Source organism: Cyrtonyx montezumae, unplaced genomic scaffold (assembly GCF_038088225.1).
Source record: "Cyrtonyx montezumae isolate F1298 unplaced genomic scaffold, pur_monq_1.0 scaffold_3, whole genome shotgun sequence".
Lineage (NCBI taxonomy): Eukaryota > Metazoa > Chordata > Aves > Galliformes > Odontophoridae > Cyrtonyx > Cyrtonyx montezumae.
The window spans coordinates 121,967,068-121,985,781 of record NW_027072034.1 but is presented as its reverse complement, the minus strand read 5'-3'; the positions used below and the strand labels follow the sequence as shown (position 1 = coordinate 121,985,781).

The following is an 18,714-nucleotide window of genomic DNA, read 5'->3' as shown; positions in this document are numbered from 1 at the left end:
CTTATTTTATTACCCTAAATTACTATACTGTACAATATTATTTTAATATATTGAATTCAGGTGAAGTATTTCAGCTATTCAAATAGTTAAGCACGTACTAATAGCTTCTGTAAAAGCATTATTCACCCAGGAGTGGTTATACTGTAAAAACAGTTTTGACTGGTAGTCAAAGTGAAGGCACACATCATGAAGTCCTACCTTGCCAATGTCACATAGAGATAGAATAGAGATTGATTAATAGCTTTACACTGGAGACTGCAGAGTACATTTTCTCACCTTATGAATCAATTCAGTATGTTCGCATTAAGCAAAATAAAAATCAAGCTACTTCTTAGCTCTCACACGTCAACATGCTTTCATAGAGTACTTTCACTGCTCTGACAGGCAACTTATTTCCATGGCAGCTTCACTAATGTATTTTCATTATAATTCCCACGTTGAGTAAAAGAGTATACTGGGCCTTACTGAGGTAAGAAACATTCAGCTAAAACTGAACAGTGATCAAACAGGGCAAATGCTTTTGAATTTCCTCTGCAGCAAAGTAATGGAAGAATTCTCTTAGAAAGGACAGGGGAGGTAGATCTCTGAGCTTCAAAAACTATTAATCAAGTCACTGAAAATGGCAGAAAAGGACACATCATATCAGTTACTGTTTTAGAAAATAACAAAATACATAAGAAATATAAAAACAAAAATATATTGCAGTATTGCTTATTAGTACCGAGCCTGTTTTTCATTAATTTAAGCTCTCCAACATATATTAGAAATCACAGAACATTGATTATAAATCATTTCCATAGGAAGCAGAAACACTGTGGATACCACAGAATTACTTATATTGAAAAAGACCTTCAAGATCATCAAGCCTGACCACCCACCTAAGACTACCAAGTTCTCAACTAAACCATGTACCTAAACACCTCCAGTAATTGGGATTGAAGTACCAATGCCTAAACACTATTTCCATGAAGAAATTCTACCTGATCCAAACTAAACCTCCCCTGGTTCAACTTGAGGTCACTCCCTCATGCCCAATCACTTGACACTCGAGATGTCAGAGACTGACATCTGCTGCAACCTCCTTTCAAGTACTTGTAGAGAGCGATGAGGTCTATTCTCAGCCTCCTCTACTCCAGACTAAATATCCAGTGCTCTCAGATGCTTCTCATATGTCTTGTTTTCTAGCTCCTTCACCAGTTTCATTTCTCTGCTCTGCATACCCTCAAGCAACTCAATATCCTTCTTGTAGTGATTGTTGAATGCCATACAACTGGACACATCCCATCCATCTAGCCTATTCAGATCCTCCTGCAGAGTCTTTCTACCCTCAAGTAGATCAACAATTTTGCCCAACCTGCTGTTTTCTGCAAATTCACTCAGGCTATCCTCTATTCCCTCGTAAAATAATTGACAAAAATATTAAACAAATCTTGCCCTAATGCTCAGTTGTGAGGAATACCACTTTTGAGTTGCTGGCAAGTTAATTTTACTCAGTTCACAATGACCCTTTGGACCTAGTCATCTTGGCATCCTGGCAGTTTTTCATCAAGTGAGCAGTGCACTCATCCATCCAACCCATGAGCAGCCAGTTTCACCTGGAATAATACTGTGGGGAACACAGTATCAAATGCTTTGTTGAAATACAAGTAAAAAATATTCACTGTACTTCCTTTGTCCACAGAAGGAAGTACTTGGCACAGAAGGAGATTAGAACTAGAGTCAACCAGGACCTGCCTTTCATAAATCCATGCAGACTGGGTCTAATCACTTGGTTGTCCTGTAGATGATATGTGATGGCACTTGAGATGATCTGTTCCATAACCTCCCATGGCACTGAGGACTGACTGTAGGCCTGTAATTCCCTGGATACCCCTTCCCCCAGTATGAGATGATCATCTCATACACTAACCTCCAGACATCAGGGACCTCCCCAATTAGCCCAAACTATTGATAAATTATTTAAAGTGGCTTGGTAACCTCCACAGCCAGTTTCTTCAGTTACCCATCCGGCTCCATAGGTTTGTGTTCAGTGTATGTCCTAGCATAATCCACAAATTCGCAGATAAAAATAAGAAAGTCCTTGTAAGCTCCTCTGAGTAAAATGGGAGAGAGGATGATGATACTGGTGCATGAAGTCAAATCAAGTCAGAGAAGGTAACAATTGTACATTAATTTGAAGCAAGAACTAAGTTGCATTAACTTCTGTTCAGCTTTTGACAACTAATATTTTTTGGTAAATGCTATTTTTTCTTTTTTTTCAAGGAAATATAACTATTTCTAGAGAAGGAGAAATACAACAAGGCCTTCTTTCATAGTGCTTTTGCAAATTTTAATACATTTGTAGGTCATTAAATATAAAGAAAAATATGTATTTTTAATTCTGTGGTTGAAGCATAATTCATTTACGCATATATTTCATTAGTATAGTGTTATGCCACTACCAAATGCTAGATAAACAAATATACCTATGCAGAGAATCATCATGTAACAAACAAAAGTAATAGAGAAATCATAGACCATACAAAAGGTTTCTGAGATACTACCCATGAAGAAAGCCTTTACACTCACCCAAGCTTAAAATTCAGAAGACTGATTTTTTAAAGAAACTAGTATTTCTATACTGTAAGCAACAGCTTTTTTTTTTTCCCTTTCTCTCTTTTTTTTTCTTTTTAACCCCAAAAGCATTTGCCTTATGTCTAATATTTCCTAATACATTCTCTAATTTTTTTCTCTAATGAAGTACCTGCAAGTTGGTCACACCATAAATCACCAGTATCAAAACTGAAGTCCTCCCTATATTCTCAAGTCAATACATTGCCATGGTTCTTTGAGAGTACTTGCTGAACAAATTTCTCTTCCTAACCTTTAAAGTAAGTATCTAGGTTAATTTGGCTGATTACTTTTGGCAAATAGGGCAAAGCATAAACCCAGAAAACACCTGATATTATGTTGCACTAGAACTAAGCAAGAACTGAAATACTGAAAAGTGCTGTTTAAAAACAAAGAAAAAATATTCTTTTACACAATTTTCTTGACATGAAGCACAAAAAATTTACATTAAAATAGCTTTCCAAATATTTGCAGACAATCATTCTATTTTCTAACTATGTAACACTTAGCTTGCCAATATAAATATTATAAATATACATAAGCAAAGAACACAAGTGTAGGCAATTTTTCTCTAAACTCTCTAATTTATCAAGTCTGGGCATTATATTATATATTTTATTTTGTTGGAATTACTTGTTTGGTTAGACATGAAATAAATAATATAAAACATAGGTAAGAAGTGAGAGAATTGATACAAGCTAAGGTTCAACAAGGAATTGTTTTCAGAAAGTAACACAATATTTAGAAAAGATTAAAATAGGAGAGAATGGTTTCTAAGTACCACAATCTTACTGCAGAAGCTCCTGGAGACTGGATTATGCTCCACTGACCTGCTTCCAGATATGACATATCTCATATCTGCCATGAGTCTGTGACCCTACTGCCCATGGTTACTGGCCTCTAGGGTACTCCCCTTTCACATGGTGAACCTCAACCTAAGGAAAGACTGTTGAACCATTATGTGAGTCTTCTCCCTCCATCAGAAGATTGCAAGATAGCAGCTGTGAAAGTATGTGTGACTTTTGGGCACTTCCTGAAGTATGAAAGCTTTCCTGTACTTCATACATGATGTATATCATTGCCTTGGTATAAAGTACTTTTTACATTTTTTGGAAACAAAACACAATCAGTGGTAGTATCACTTTTTATATCTACATTATGTTTAAAGTCTCTCTGGAATAAGATAGTTACTGTGAATAATACACATATAGGAAATTCAGCAGAGAATGAACGTTGAAGAATTGCCAATAGAATTTAAAAGCTTTAAATTATTTTCAAATACGTCTTTTGAAAACTATGTCCCAAATGCCAGGGGAAAAGGATTATTTTTCGTGGTGGAGATGCTTCTTATGACTCAGAGTTGGCTGTGAGAGTGTACATTTTCCATGTGAAATAAAATTGTAGGAATTCTGTAGTACAGAAATAGTAACAAGCAATTTAAATAACATGAAAAGAAAACTAACTCATATGCATCGTTTGACTTTATAAAAGCAAGAGTAAAATCTAATGCTGCATAAAGCTATGTTTACTAATTCAATTTGAGATGAAAGAATAAATTAATAGCAGTAGTTTTCAGAAGATACTCCTCACTATAGTGTTGAGAGCTTTCATCCTTATTCCATTCAAATGCCTCATACACAAAATGGTTTAGGAGAAAGTAAATGATATTAACACAGACAGATAGCTATGTGATGGACCAATTACAAGTGACAGTTGAACCACAAGCAAAAGCAAACAGATCATCACTCATACAATCAACACACAAAATGAAACCTTAAAAGCTACACTAAAAAATAACAGCATTACATGTAAGATGTCACAATAATTTCTAAGTGGTTGTTTGGGTTTTTATCTTTTAAAGACACATCACTTGTCTAGATTGTTTCACATCTTTTGGTTTGTGCGACACAGTCTTACAGTCATTAGAATTCTCCTCTTGAATTACTCTGTTTTCTCCAGTCTCTAATCAACTACCAAAGCCAATAGTCTCTCAGATTTCTTTTCCCATCACCCTACCATACTGATGTAAAAATACCTTCTCCAGCACTTTCCTCTTAAAATGTCCTCATGGTCTTGCTCTTCTATCGCACCATCAAAGACTATGTCTTCTACTACCACTATAAAGTTCTGGAATAACTTTGCTTCCTGATCAGCTTTCAGCTCTTATTCTTCTTTTTGATATCTGTAATCATCCATCATGCTCTACTCCATTTTGCAAAAGGAGTAGAAGGGAAAACAAACAAACAAACAAACAAAAAAACCTCTACTTGGTGGATGGGCATTTCTCTTCTTAAAGATGCTCCCTTCCAGAATATCTACTTATTTGTCTTTTACACTATTGGAAAGAATTTCTTTGATTTTATGCAGGACAGAGAAATTACTTTATGAGAAGGCTAGTTAACCTGCCCAAACCTAGATATACACACAAAAACCTTACCAACTTGCCTTGGCTAACCTCTTTTTTACTGGTTTCACTAGTCCACCATTAGCAGTAAAAGACCTAAGGTGCGTGGAAGTAAGCCATCCAGACAAGGTCAGCTAGCACAATGCTTGAAATAAAATTCCCATAGATAATATGACTTCTATAACAATGTTTTGATAGTCTTTATAAGCAGAGCTTTCTGTTAGATAAAAGGGAAAACAAGTTTATATGACTGAAAGACAATTTATATGAAAAAGAAAAGAAAATCTGAAAATTTTAAGATCTGACTGAACATCTATTGATTTATCATATAAATATTGGAAAATTAATGCAGCTTTTCAGTATCATAAAATGCCCATGCTGTAGTGTTGAGTATTAAGTATTCAGTATTCATAGTCCTGCCATAGCAGCTAGATTGGAACTAGATGATCTTTAAGGTCCCTTCCAACCCAACCCTTCTGTGATTTTATGAAGAAATAATGCAGCTACTAAGCACAACAGTGCTCACAAAATCATAGATTGGATTGGAAAAAACCTTCAAGATCATCTAGTGCCATCATTAAATTGCACCCCTCAGTGTCATGCCCTTGACTGTTAAATGCAAGCAGAGATTGGGAATCCACCAATATTTACCTAAAGCCTCTTTTAGAGGAAACTTTGCATGTTATTCCACTAGGAATGCTCCTATAAGAAGACTGACTGCTTAGATTTAGGAAGACTTCCAGAACCAGCTGCAGCTTTTTCCCCATTTTTCTTCCCTCTCTGGCAACTCCTTACCTCTCCAGGTGTGTCCAACCATCAATCTTCATTATGTCTCCCTCCACACACACTTTTAACATTAAATTATCAATATTAATTCAGAAAGGGATTATTAGAAACCCCCCCAAATATCTGCACTGCTTGGATGCTAACCCACCATCTGATTATCAAATGCATTTTGTGTCTGATGTGTACTACTTTCTTAATTTACAATGTGAATTGAATTATCTGGGACGAGATAGCATCTACAACTATTATTATGCATCACGATTGCGCTTAAGCAGCAAAACAAGTAGTGCTTACATGAAACTATCTCCAAATTACCAACATCTCTTTGACAGTCGATTTTGAATCCATACTATGGTCTTTTTAAACTGCCACTTTTTGAGAAGGCTGCCTATCTCCTACTTGCTTTCTATTCTCTGCAGCTCAACTATGCTGCCAATTAAAATGAAAGAGCAAAGGAATACACATGAAATATATTAGTATTAACTGAAAGTTTTCTTCTGTAGTTTTCTACTGACCAAAGTTATCAGAAAATCCAAAAATAGCCTAGTACCAAAATGGAACAGATTCTGATGAATGCACTGAAAGAAACCATCTGCTTTTTAAAATACTATTTCCTTTTGTTTTTATTTGATTTGCAAAACCTCTAAACACTTCAGCTTACTCTGAATTTGCTCTAGCAAAATACCTTTTATTCCTTCTGGATGCAACATCTTTAACCACTGTCAATATTTTAACAGATTTTAGTATTCATAAGCTACAGGCAGTTGATTTAATTATTGGAATATGGTAGTGTCATGGCTAGGAAGAAATATTATATACATATATATATGAAGTCATCAAGTAGAGACAAATTGTTTTTGAATTCTGTCCAGGTTTAAAAGCAGTGGTTACAAATGTCAGCAATTAAGTTTAAAAATAGAAACAGTGCATTTCCAAGGAAAACCCTGATTTACACTGCACTTCAATGCTTAGCTTTCCAGTCATTTTCTGAAGTAACTTCCCCATATGAGCATTTCTGAAAACCTCCTATTTTATTCAGTAACTAAATTTTCATCACTCACATAGAAGTAGAAATAAATATCGGCAAAAAAGAACACCTTTTAACATAAAATAAAGAAAACATAATATCAGTATCTTATTTTTGGGGGATCTAGCAAGCACCACATTAAAGGGACTTAGTTTATAGCAAGAAATTAGAACAACACTGCAATTCCAGTTACACGTGGTAGATGGTGCATGAAATTCAATCACAAGTTCAGGTACACCAATTTGTCTTTAAGTGTAGTAACTACAACTTCAGAAAGGAAATTTTCATATTTGGTTATCTTGACAAATTATTCTTCAAACTGAAAGCAATTTTGAGCAAAAACATTTCCTTCACCTAAGCTGACTATGACTGTGGTTGGTGATAGATGAAAGCAATTGCTAATTCAAAACTGCAAACAAAAGTAGAGACTAAGGATTTCTTGAACAAGTCATTACTTTTTACACTTACAAGGACTTTCATATTACTTAGAAAAAATGAATTTTACTCATTTAAATCATATGTAAATGAGCACTTAATGGGTTATGAGCTGAGTGGGGAACATCTTATGTTGGTTGCAAGTATGTGTAATTTGAATGTGATATTATAAAATTAATATTCTTCTAACTTAAGAGGTGTGATCAAAGACATCTGTGGGCTCCTTTTTAGTTTAAAGTCCTTTCTCTTGAACCTTGTATCAAGCACTTTCTCATATAGATATCTTAAAAAGTCTGCAATTTTTAAAATCATAACTGAAAACCATTCCCTCTTTTCCCTGTTTTTCTGAAGCAATAAATATTCCCAGTTAATAATTCTCATTACTTCTATGTTACCATTAGTTTCTTTTTAAATATTTCTTGGTTAGTGATCCAAGCAGAAACTTCACTCATTTCATCTGAGTGTGATCTGTTATATTATGCTTGCTTTTTATTTAATATCTTTGAATCAGGAGAAAATATACAGGTTGGTTTTATCCATCTGGAAAACTAACACTCAAAATTTGTAAATCAGATATTCTTCATGTTGTTTTTGTCTTTCAGACTTAAATACTTAGCATAAATAATATTCAGCCAGATTGTATTGAAAGAATGCTAAGAAAAGTGCTCTTCACTTTCTCTATGTGAACAAGAATATGAACTGGCAACATGTTAGAAGTTAGCACAGAATAAAATTACCTTTTGTAGTTCTTAAGTTTCTTTTCATTCACTTACGGACTATTTTGGCAGCAGTTTTTGCATATATATGCTTTCAGATGTATGTGCAAGTACAACAAGCTCTTCTGTCTACGACATAGATAGGACCACTCGGCAGAAGGTACTGTGTATATAATGTAGTGTTTTGCAAATTGCAAATCCAATAAAAGTTTATTATAACTTGGAGATCTAACTCAATATCCTACCAGAGAGCTAGGACTTGGCCATCTGCATTTGCTTTTCATTTGAAAAAGCTTGATGTTCAACATTGGTGTCAGTGGGCAGACAGTACTGTAAATGAAAACCTTTTAAAATATGCACATTAAAAATATTATATTGGATTAAATTTCATATTGATTTTCTACTCAGATGAAAACTAATATTTTCTACCTTTTCATGAACCTTTTGCCCTGGCTCCATTCCTTCCATATGTTCTGATTCAGCAGGCCCTTCACCAGCTGCAATTTTCCTTTGAATGTGCGCATTTTGTTCACGCAGAGCTACGATCTGCAAGAGACAGAAAACAAATGGTCAATACATATAAGAAAACCAAAAGTTACTGAGTGGGCAATCTGTTAAATCTAGTGGCATTATGATACCGAATTAACCATTTGTAGCAGCTGCAGTATTAGGCCAACACACTCTGAGAAGTTCAAAAAACAAACATATTAGAAATGACTAAGGACAGTTAAATAAACTAATAAATGACTGGAGATTCAGTGTTAAGTCTTTTATCTTCTATCCTTACTTTGCACTAGGTTATTTTTTTATTTTTAATTTCCACCTTGAAACATGGAAGAACTCTTGGTCATCAATTTCCTAAAACTGCAAGCAAAGATTCATTTTGCATAGAACACAATGGACTCCAACATGGCATTGTAGCAGTACAAAGACAAAAAATAGGAGTCAAACATAAGTTATATAAAATTAAGTGTTAGTAACTTTCCAGCATTTTAAGTACTTTTTGATAAGAGAAACATGTAAATAAAAGTCTTAAGTGTGGTATCCATTGACTATTTTAGTACATTTGCAAGTCATTTCTTATGTTAAAGATATTGCTTTATTTATTAGTAGTGGTATCAAAAATGTCACACAGTTACTGGAAAATAAGCTAATCTCTCTCTGTACTATTCCATTTCCTTAATGGATAAGACAAAACTCAGTAGTGCTGCATCTGAAAAATGTGAGCACATACCTAACCCTTACATTTATGCTTTTATGTTTACAGTATCAACTTAATCTCTGAGTTACAGAACATGTCCACAGACAGTTTTCCAAGTACCTACAAATAAATGCTTACAAGGCAATAATTCTTGATGTAACTTTTAGTGGATTTCATGCTAACTTCTCTTTTGGAAAAAGATAATGGTAATATTGTAGAGGATGGAGTCACATTTGCTAAAATTAAATAAAAGAAATTAAAAAAAAATAAAGGTGCATAAATGCCTCTGTTATGCAATTATTCAAAACTATATCATCAACCTTGGAATCAGGATCAAGAAATACCTCTAAAAATATGAACAGACATATGACATTTTTTGTCCTCAAATCATTAGATTCGTTTTCTAAATTACTAGTTAGGGACCAGAGAAAACAGAGCCCTTGCTGCTAGGCTATAAGTGTTCTGATATCCTTATGAAAAAGCTGCATCGTTTTCTGTAAATTACAATATTCTGGGTACTTTTCTTACCCATAACTATTTTTGCTTGAAATCCTGGCCTGTGACTCCAGCACATAGCTAAGCTTAACCCTTTGGCATTCACTATTATCCATTGACTTAAGGCAAAATTACAATAGCTGAGCTGAAAATCTTGAACTTAGCTGGCTCACAGAGGCCGGGATAATGGAAGAACCAGTGTGCTGAATGCTGATATTAAAGAGGTTTTCTGATCTCTTTGGTAAATTTGGAGAGAGAAATATCACCAGCAGAACCTTCTATGTCCAAAAGAGACTGGATAAATGACCCTCGAACACCTATTGAACTTGTTTCTTTGATCTTTCAACGCTGAAAAAATCTATCCTAGCTAATGAAACTCACTGATACCTATTTTGCTTTGCTACAACTGACAGACATAAAAGGCTTTGTCAAAATTTTTTATTTATTCACTTTTAGTGCAATCTAAAAGTTGTTGTGCAAACTATACGGTGTTGTGCAATCTAAAAGGAATTTCTTTGTGTATGGGTGGTATGCCAAACTACTTGTGACTATACTTTACACTTAAGTCTTTCAAAGAATAGCAAAACTGCCTACTTGGATGTGCTCCTACATTATTATAACATTTATCCTTAAAAATATTCAATATCATATTTCAGTCTACTGAGAATGTAATTCAGACTCCCAGTCCATCTTCTGACTTTCCTTCAGTTTTGACAGGAAAAGTTTTATCAATGTTAATTTTATATGGATTACCATAATTGAGGGCGGCACATGGAATAAAGGATGATTAGAGACCAATGTGGTTTGCTTCTCCCTAAATGGAAATGTAAAACCTGGTTCATACACATAAATGCACTCTTTTCAAGTTATGTTTCTCATTTGTGTTAATCAGAGCATGTTTCAGAAGCCACTGGTTAGACAGTTCAGAGACATTTAAATGAGGTTAACTGATTTAATTATTGAATTGTACTATGATGTAATAATAACAGAATTTCTCATTATTAAAATATTTTTAATTTGTAAAGCTAGAAGTACGTGCACATTTTCTTGAAGTTTTATATATAACTCCTGAAAAGAATTATAATGTTAATCAGCCTTTTGTATCATCAAGGTCTTGTAGTAACAATATGCTCTATTTCTTTCGCTTTTTGGTGGAGGAAAAACAGCGTGGAATGCGCACCTGCAAAATCTTTTCATTGAAAAACAAATCGATTCTTTTGTGAATCATAATAAAAGGTAGGCATTTTGAAAAGGTAATTTTTCATGGGGGGAGAAGGGCATTTAAAACTAAACAGAGACAATTCATGTGTTCCTCAGGGTATTTTTTAGGAAGGATGCAACTCATTCAGTGGGGGTCATTTGAATGCCTACTGTAGAGTGTATGAACAGGACTTACAGAAAAACCTCAGACATAACAAAATATAAATTTTAATTATATTTCTTCTTTAGTAAAAAGACATCTTTTAATAATCCTGTTCAAAAGAGATTTTCAATATTTAATTAGAAACTCAGTGGATAGTTTCAGATTTTGCTGCAATTTTAATGTCAGTTAATTTTTAATGTCAGTTTTTTTGTCAGTTGAGGTGTGACAGATTTGGCTGCAGCACTTTAACACTTCTGAGCCTAAATCTTCTCAGTCTGAGCATATCAGCAGACTGTCGGAAGCAACATGAGTAATTGCCCAGAAAATGACATTCAAAACTTTGCACTTCAACACTGATTTATAGGAACAATGCATCCAAGTCAAAGAAATACATTATCTGATATAAGGTCATGGCTTGTTATACTTTCAGAATTGAACCTGAAAAGAACTGCCTCCACTGCTTTAAGAAATCATATTAGGTTCTAAGCTTGTACAGATGTACTACCTAGAAAATTATCCCTATCACATTGTTTGCAATGATGCTTATCTCCTTACAACCATTAATTCACTTGTCTTCATGTATGTACCAACAATGGGAAAACTGAAATTCTAGAGGTCCAAATACTCCAATAACTGTGCTATGGATGTTAGGAACATTATTTCATTGGAAGATGGAAGTTAAATGACTCTTCAAAATATAGAGGAAATCTCTTGCTGCAAGTAGAGAGACAAATATTTCATATTTCTTAGCAGATTGCTCCAGTCAACACAAATTTGCAAGTCAAAGGCAAAGCAAATTCTCACAGTGCTTTCAGAGGTGTTTCCATCTGCTTTATTCCTGTTTATACTCCTTTTGGTCTCTCAGTTAGGTATCATTTGCAGCCACACGATTGCTAAATTGTAGCAATTCAAAAATTGCACAGTATACACTTATCTGCATATTTTTCCCCACATATTCAGAACATGAAAGAAATCACTGTTAGGTCTGCAAGACAGCTGAGGAAATCACAAGCAGGAACTCTTCAAAAGTGCTATAATAAGATATGTAGAATTACACCAACTGGTACAAAAAGATTTGACTGGACATCTTGCTTTACAATACAGTGGCAAGTGATCTAAATGAGTTGCTGAATTCTTAGCTTCATAGAATCACAAAATTACTCAGGTTGGAAAAGACCTTCAAGATCATGAAGTCCAAACACAACGAAACCATACTACCAACTCTGAACAACACACTACCTTATTATAAATAAAACATTAAGATTTTTGAATTTCTTCAGGCTAGAAGAACAGCATTTTCTAGGCCTCAAATATATTCCAATCCTATTTTCAATCATGCCTAAAAGGTACATACCTGGGGGAAACCCATTTATGTGAGTATTGCCCGTGTGATTCTATGATTCTGGGATGTCTCTGTGCATTTGGTTAGGTTCTGTTGCCTGCCCTGGAAAGGCAAAAGCATGACCGAACTCAACAGAAGTCTGTAAACCACAGCAGTGGATCCAAGCAGTGGGGGCCCAGGCTGGCCCACCTCAAATGCTTGAGGCAGTGCCAGGTCTGTGTTAGGTCTCTGGCACTTCAAATCCACCTTCACTCTCAATGTTTTGTCTTAATTAAGCATATTTTCCATGAAAGAAACCACTTCAAAGTTACACCATTCTGTCACTGTTGGCAGGATGATAGAGGAACCTCTGCATGTGACTGAGAGCTCCAAATAAGACACAGCAGTGTTGGCTGCTATGGGCCTGTAGGAAATCTACCGGATCATAGATGCTCACTGTGCAAAGCAGAGGTACCAGCCCAGTGCCAGCTGTGCTGAACAGGCACACAGAGCTACGCAAAAGTACTTCTGAATTAGCAGCTTGGTTGTACTGCAATAAGACCTATTTGTACCTACATTTGTGATACAGTGTACCACTTTAGGTGATTTTGGCAGATAACACACTGATGCCTGCCATATAAACCCTCTTGAGACTTCTTTTTCCCTATAAAAACCTACATGCTTATAGATACTGCACAATTATTTAGTTCATTCACTAGTGGTGAGTTTTTCACAGTGTCATAAAGATTATTAATATTTTTAATTATATTTTTAATTTTTGTTATATTTTCAATTATCTCCAGAAATAGAGGAGAATGAGAAACTGGCAGTGTTAAACTTCCGCTGGCCAGTAGCTTCTGTCTTTACAAAGCACCATTGCAGTGGAAGTGTTTTCTCTGGCCTTATGGGTAGCAATACACCACAAAACAAGAACTATATTAGTGTGACCTGACTTAGGGTTTTAAGAGGTTAAATTGACATGATTGACAAGACAACCCACAAATCCTGATAGGCTCATTTTTTTATGTCAGTCAAAGGAAGAGCCCAGACTGCCTCTTTGAGTTATGAAGCATATACTGCTGAGAAGGTTGAGTAATTAGACCACCAAAACAAAACAAAATGAACAACAACAAGAAAAAAACAAACAGAGGAAGAAAGCATGGGTGTATCTTAACAACGTCCTCAACATTCTTTTACAAGGTAACAGCAGCTCTAAGGGTTCATAGGTTCATAGGTTCATTAGGTTGGAAAGGACCTACAAGATCATCTAGTCCAACCGTCCTCCTATCACCATCCTTACCCACTGAACTACTAAATCAAAGTGAGTCACAAGCATTTTTCTAATAGAGGAAATTTTGGTAGATGGGATTAAAGATGGGAAATGAAATCTCAGAAGGCAGTTAGCAATTAATTTTCCTTCTCAGCAAACATGAAAATATTTCCAGCAAATAATATGGAACTAAAAAAAATGATTCGTTCTTTAATTTAAACCAAACTTGAAACTCCATTCTGGTTGCTGGTATTGTTGAAATTTATGGTATGATTTCATCTTAAATGTCATTAGTTATGAGCTTCCTTTTGATGGTGGAATTTAATTTTTTCATCAAATTTCGGTCTCACAGATCAAGACCATTTTATATGGTAAACACTCTCTGAAACCTCAGTTCAAATAATACTGATTAGTCAATAATGCTAACTGAATGACAGTTTCAAGAATTAAGAATAAAATAAATAAACTAAAACTGGATTTTATTTTCCATTATGACATATCTCTCTATCAAGAATCTCAGAATATGCAATACATATCTGCACAGTAAAATATGGAGCTCTAATTGCATAGCAGCCATTTTGTAATTCTTTAGAAATTATTTTTGTAATTCTTTGTAATTCTTTTTTTTTTTTTTAATCACTAATATTAGCTAAACAATCTACTCCTCTCCATGCTTCCTGGCCATATAGTTCTAATGGATTCCAGTCTGCCCTTTTATTCCAGAAAATCTATTCTGCTGCAATCACCAGGAAGGGGACAAGTAAGATTTCTCTTCCAACAGCATAACTGCTCTCTTTCCTACGGATCTCCAGGCCATTTCCCGAGGAACAGAATCATTAAGCTGCTGAGGACCTTGTTTTCTTTGTGCAAGGCTGATGAGAGGTTTTAGAAGGGTTGGTCTTGAGTAGAAGCCCATTATCTGACACAATTGATATAGAAATTACTTAATAACAGATTTTGTAAAAATCTACTTCTGTGCAGCTTTCTTTCTTTTGTAACTTGCCTAATAAAAGTAGTTGTTTTATGGAAGGGTAAACTAAGTATCAAGGAAAATAAACATATATATGTATACACATAAATTCTGACAAGCAAATGCTATCCTTGTATAAAATGAAATTAATAAAAGAACTTTATCATAATTGCACATTCTGACTTAATAAACCAAATGTATCATAAAACCATGAGTATTTTAAAACAGAAGATAAAAAATAATCTCCCTGAATATGACCTCAGTGTTGAAATTTTTGAGTTTTTACATTCAGTGATGTAGTTACACTTTAAAGCACAAAATGTTTAGAGCTTTTTTTTTACAGCAGGTAGGAGTTGAAATGACTGTGGACTGTTCATCATTGTAAACAACATTAGCCACACATAGCATGAACAAAAGATAAGGAAAAAACACTCTTCAGATTGTAGAAATAATTTTGAAAGTGGGGAATGAAATCTTCAGCTAGAACAGCCTCCCCTTGGGGCAACTTTTTCCTCACAAGAGATTTTTAACTTCTTCCCATTCAACTGCTTAAAAGTATCAGACAAATTCATAAATTGGGCTTTTGTAGCATTTTGAAAATTAACTTTTAAAATTAGAGTTTGTATCTGACTGGCAACCTCAATTAGGTTTATGTTATATTTGTCTGTATCCCAGTATGTTTTCTTCCTCTTTATGTAATGAGCTTTGCAGAAAATTTACACAGTTGAGCAAAAATGGACCTTGACATGTCAAGAAAAATAACTCCATCCAAAGAAAAATACTGCAAGACTTATGACTAATACATATTTTCAACATTTTTACATCAAAAATTCTCTATCTCTTCCTTTCTGAAATTCCTGATCCTGTATTAATACTGCTGTTTAGATTTCATTACTACGGAGAAATCCTTATGAAGATGAAATCGTTCTTTTAAGGAAATCAACCATTGTTGATGAGACAACAGTAGGCCTAATGAAAATAGATATTGTTTGTTTGTGTGATATGGAGCTTTAAAAAAGAAGAAAATGAAAGAATCTATATACTTGTGCTCCTTAATGGACAAGAAGTGCTGTCCTACCATTACTAAATGCTGCAAGAAAATTTAATTCAGATTAAAGCAACAATTTTCAAGCTGATCAGAAGGACATTATAAAAGATGGTTGTCTTAAAAAGTCAAGGGAGTCTTCACCTTATAGTGAAAATGGAATATCATACAGTCATTCACTGAGATCCAGTCCGTGGTGGCACTTACTTTAAAGTTTACATCTTCACCTTCTATGATTCATGTTTTGTCAAAAAAAAAAAAAAAAAAAAGCTAAAACATCTTGCTTTTGCTGCTTCTTGTACTTCTTGATTTTTTAATTCTTAAAATCTTGAGTTATAGAAGGCACTGCCTTCTATAACCCTGCTTGGATGGCTGCTAGTATTTTCAAGCTGCCTTTGTATCACTCTAATGCAAATAATGAATGACAACACACAAAAAAGACTGGGGATGTTCTGAATTGGGAAGATACATACCTTTAACTGAGAACGTTAACAATACTTGTGATCTGTCCCTTTTGCTGATTTGTTCTCACAATACATAATGACAGATAGAAACTGTCAGTGTTTTATCAGTGTGTCTATGAGGGCTTTTCTGCTTGTGACCAGAATTCTGTGGCTGGAGCATGCAGCCAGCCACAGGGCCTCCTGCTCTGAGGCCACTGCTAAGTTTTGGCACTCTCTGAGCCAGGTGTGTGGATCAGCAGTCATTTTGATTCTATAAATGTGATAATGCACTAAATTTTTTGGCTGGTAATAAGGCGATAGGCTTTATCAATCTCCTTCACTTCATTATGAGTTCTGAACCAAATAAAGCATTATTGCTTTGTGCTATTGTGTGTGATCTATGGGAAGTACCATTTATTCAATATAAATCATATAATATGATATAAGAGCAACTCTTTATAAACAGAATATAAACCAACTAAAGCAACTGTGTAGTTACAATTATGAAAAAAGTCTGTTTGGATTTTTCTCAGATTATTAGGTACATTTCAGTTCATTTTCTTCAGAAACTCTGAAGTCAACAAAAATGTGCTACTTGAAATTGTCACAAAAATTGTACTGTGAACAAGGTACAGTGAACAAACTATATTTTACATAGACTAGCACAGTCGAAGAGTAGTAACAAATATCAGTTATGCGGCTGTGTCACAGTGTGTACATGACATTTAGTAATGTCTATTGTGTGTTTTTTTCTTTTTTTTTTTTACTAAGTTCAAAAATAGTAACAAAAATATTAGGTTTACAGTATTACTTTCACAAAGACCTTTCTTAAGATAATAAACCCTAGAATTCAATATAGTATAGAGAATGATTTCCAGTTGGACAGAACTGGGATTTGGCAGAAACATTATGATCTTTCCTTGTTCTGCACAATATATGACATACAGAAATATATATATAAATGTATTAGGTGATGTATTATACAAGGGCTGATCCAAAAGTAGTGCCTCCTATTTTATTATGTTGGCCCATTAGGTTGGAGATGGATGTTGGTGGTGTGGCTGTAGAGGCTGAACCTTACCACCAACATTCCAGTCCATTTTGTTGCCCTGTGACTGATGGCAGCAGAGCAGCAGTCTGACAGAATGGCAGATGACATGGAAGTGCGAATGAAGTAAAAGCATGTCATTGAATCCCTCCACGTGGAAAAAAATGGCATCCATCGATTTTTTATAAAAATTTTCTATCAAATTTTCTATCAAATAGTATTATTGTGCTCTTTGTTCTAGTTTCAACGGTACTAAACAGGAGGCATTACTTGTGGAGCAACCTACACATTTATATAAATACACTCTTTATGAGTGTGTGTATACACACACACATATTTATTCAGGCTGTTTATATTTATCTCTACATTTAAAAATTTTTTATCCAATTCATTGAAAAAATATAATAAAAAATAACATGCTTCTAGAGCTTTTTGTAATTGCTCTTAGTATATGGACAGTGAATTATAGCTGTCAATGCTACAGTAAACAACTGGGTTTGAAAAAAATCTTCTGAGGTTAAAATAAAAGTATTTTACTACTTGCATGGCATATCAATTTTCCTCCTCTGATTACATTAATATATTTTCCTCTGAAAGCAGTCTTCCTAAAATGAAATTTTATATTTTTTACCTGCATAGCATAATCTAGAGACTTTGAAATTGTTTAAAGTGGACACATCTGTTCTGAAGAAAACACTGTTCTGCATGTGTATATAGACAGTTTTATTAGATTTTTCCATCTACCGTATCTGTATTAAAATCACCTGTGTTACCGATTTCACAAAATATGAAAATACAATGGATAGGATATGAGTAAAAATTCAAAACAGAAATGAACCCTAACCCAGAACGATAATTAAGGAATTTCGGAGCCCTAATCTGCATTCACAAAGGGAGCAGTTCCTAACTTAAATCTCCTACCTCACAGCCTGTTGAAATCAGATCACCATAGAGTGAACTAAAGTCTCAGTTCCAAAAAGTAAACCAAAAGCATTCATCCAATTTTAGTCAAGATGTTAGTACTTTTTAGTGATATTCTTAATAGATGTCTTCTTTTTTCCACAAGTCTCTAGCAATAATCAAGGATATAGTCCTCACTGATACATTTTTTAAACGTTTTAAATGGTAAAGAACATTAGTAGTAAATTGAACTTACTGAACTTCTCAAATGTTTTTATTTTACATCTACTGCATAAAAAAATCTAATTTGCTATCAATTCTCTAATGCAAAGAAATTAACCCTGAAATACACAAGTAGAAATGAACAAACTTTCCAGATGCAATGTCAAGCAAATTGGGCCATTTCTTAAGGATGGAATGAAATAATATAATTTTACTTAGCTTAGCATTTACTAAGACACTTTTATTCACTGCATACACCCAGCATACTCTTTTCCTACTTCTCCTATGAGGACTCAGTTTGCTAAACTCACGGACATTTCTCTGCTTGTTAATGAAGGAGAGCTAATACAGACCTATGAGGAGCAAAATACCCTTAATTCATCTTATTGAGTCGTGTAGCTTTTACCATCGTGCTAGTTAAGAATTTTGAGAATACTCTTAGATCTGAACATGCGTTG

General features: G+C 34.4%; 1 protein-coding gene across 3 annotated transcripts in view; it reads right to left on the bottom strand.

Moving 5' to 3' along the window:
- Nucleotides 1-18,714, bottom strand: part of PPFIA2 (PTPRF interacting protein alpha 2) — a 290,565-nt gene that overhangs the window by 63,796 nt on the left and 208,055 nt on the right. For all 3 annotated transcript variants that reach the window (XM_065743219.1, XM_065743221.1, XM_065743222.1), the window contains one exon: nt 8,408-8,524. In XM_065743219.1, the coding sequence (XP_065599291.1) occupies nt 8,408-8,524 (117 nt within the window). The remainder of the gene's footprint in view (nt 1-8,407; nt 8,525-18,714) is intronic.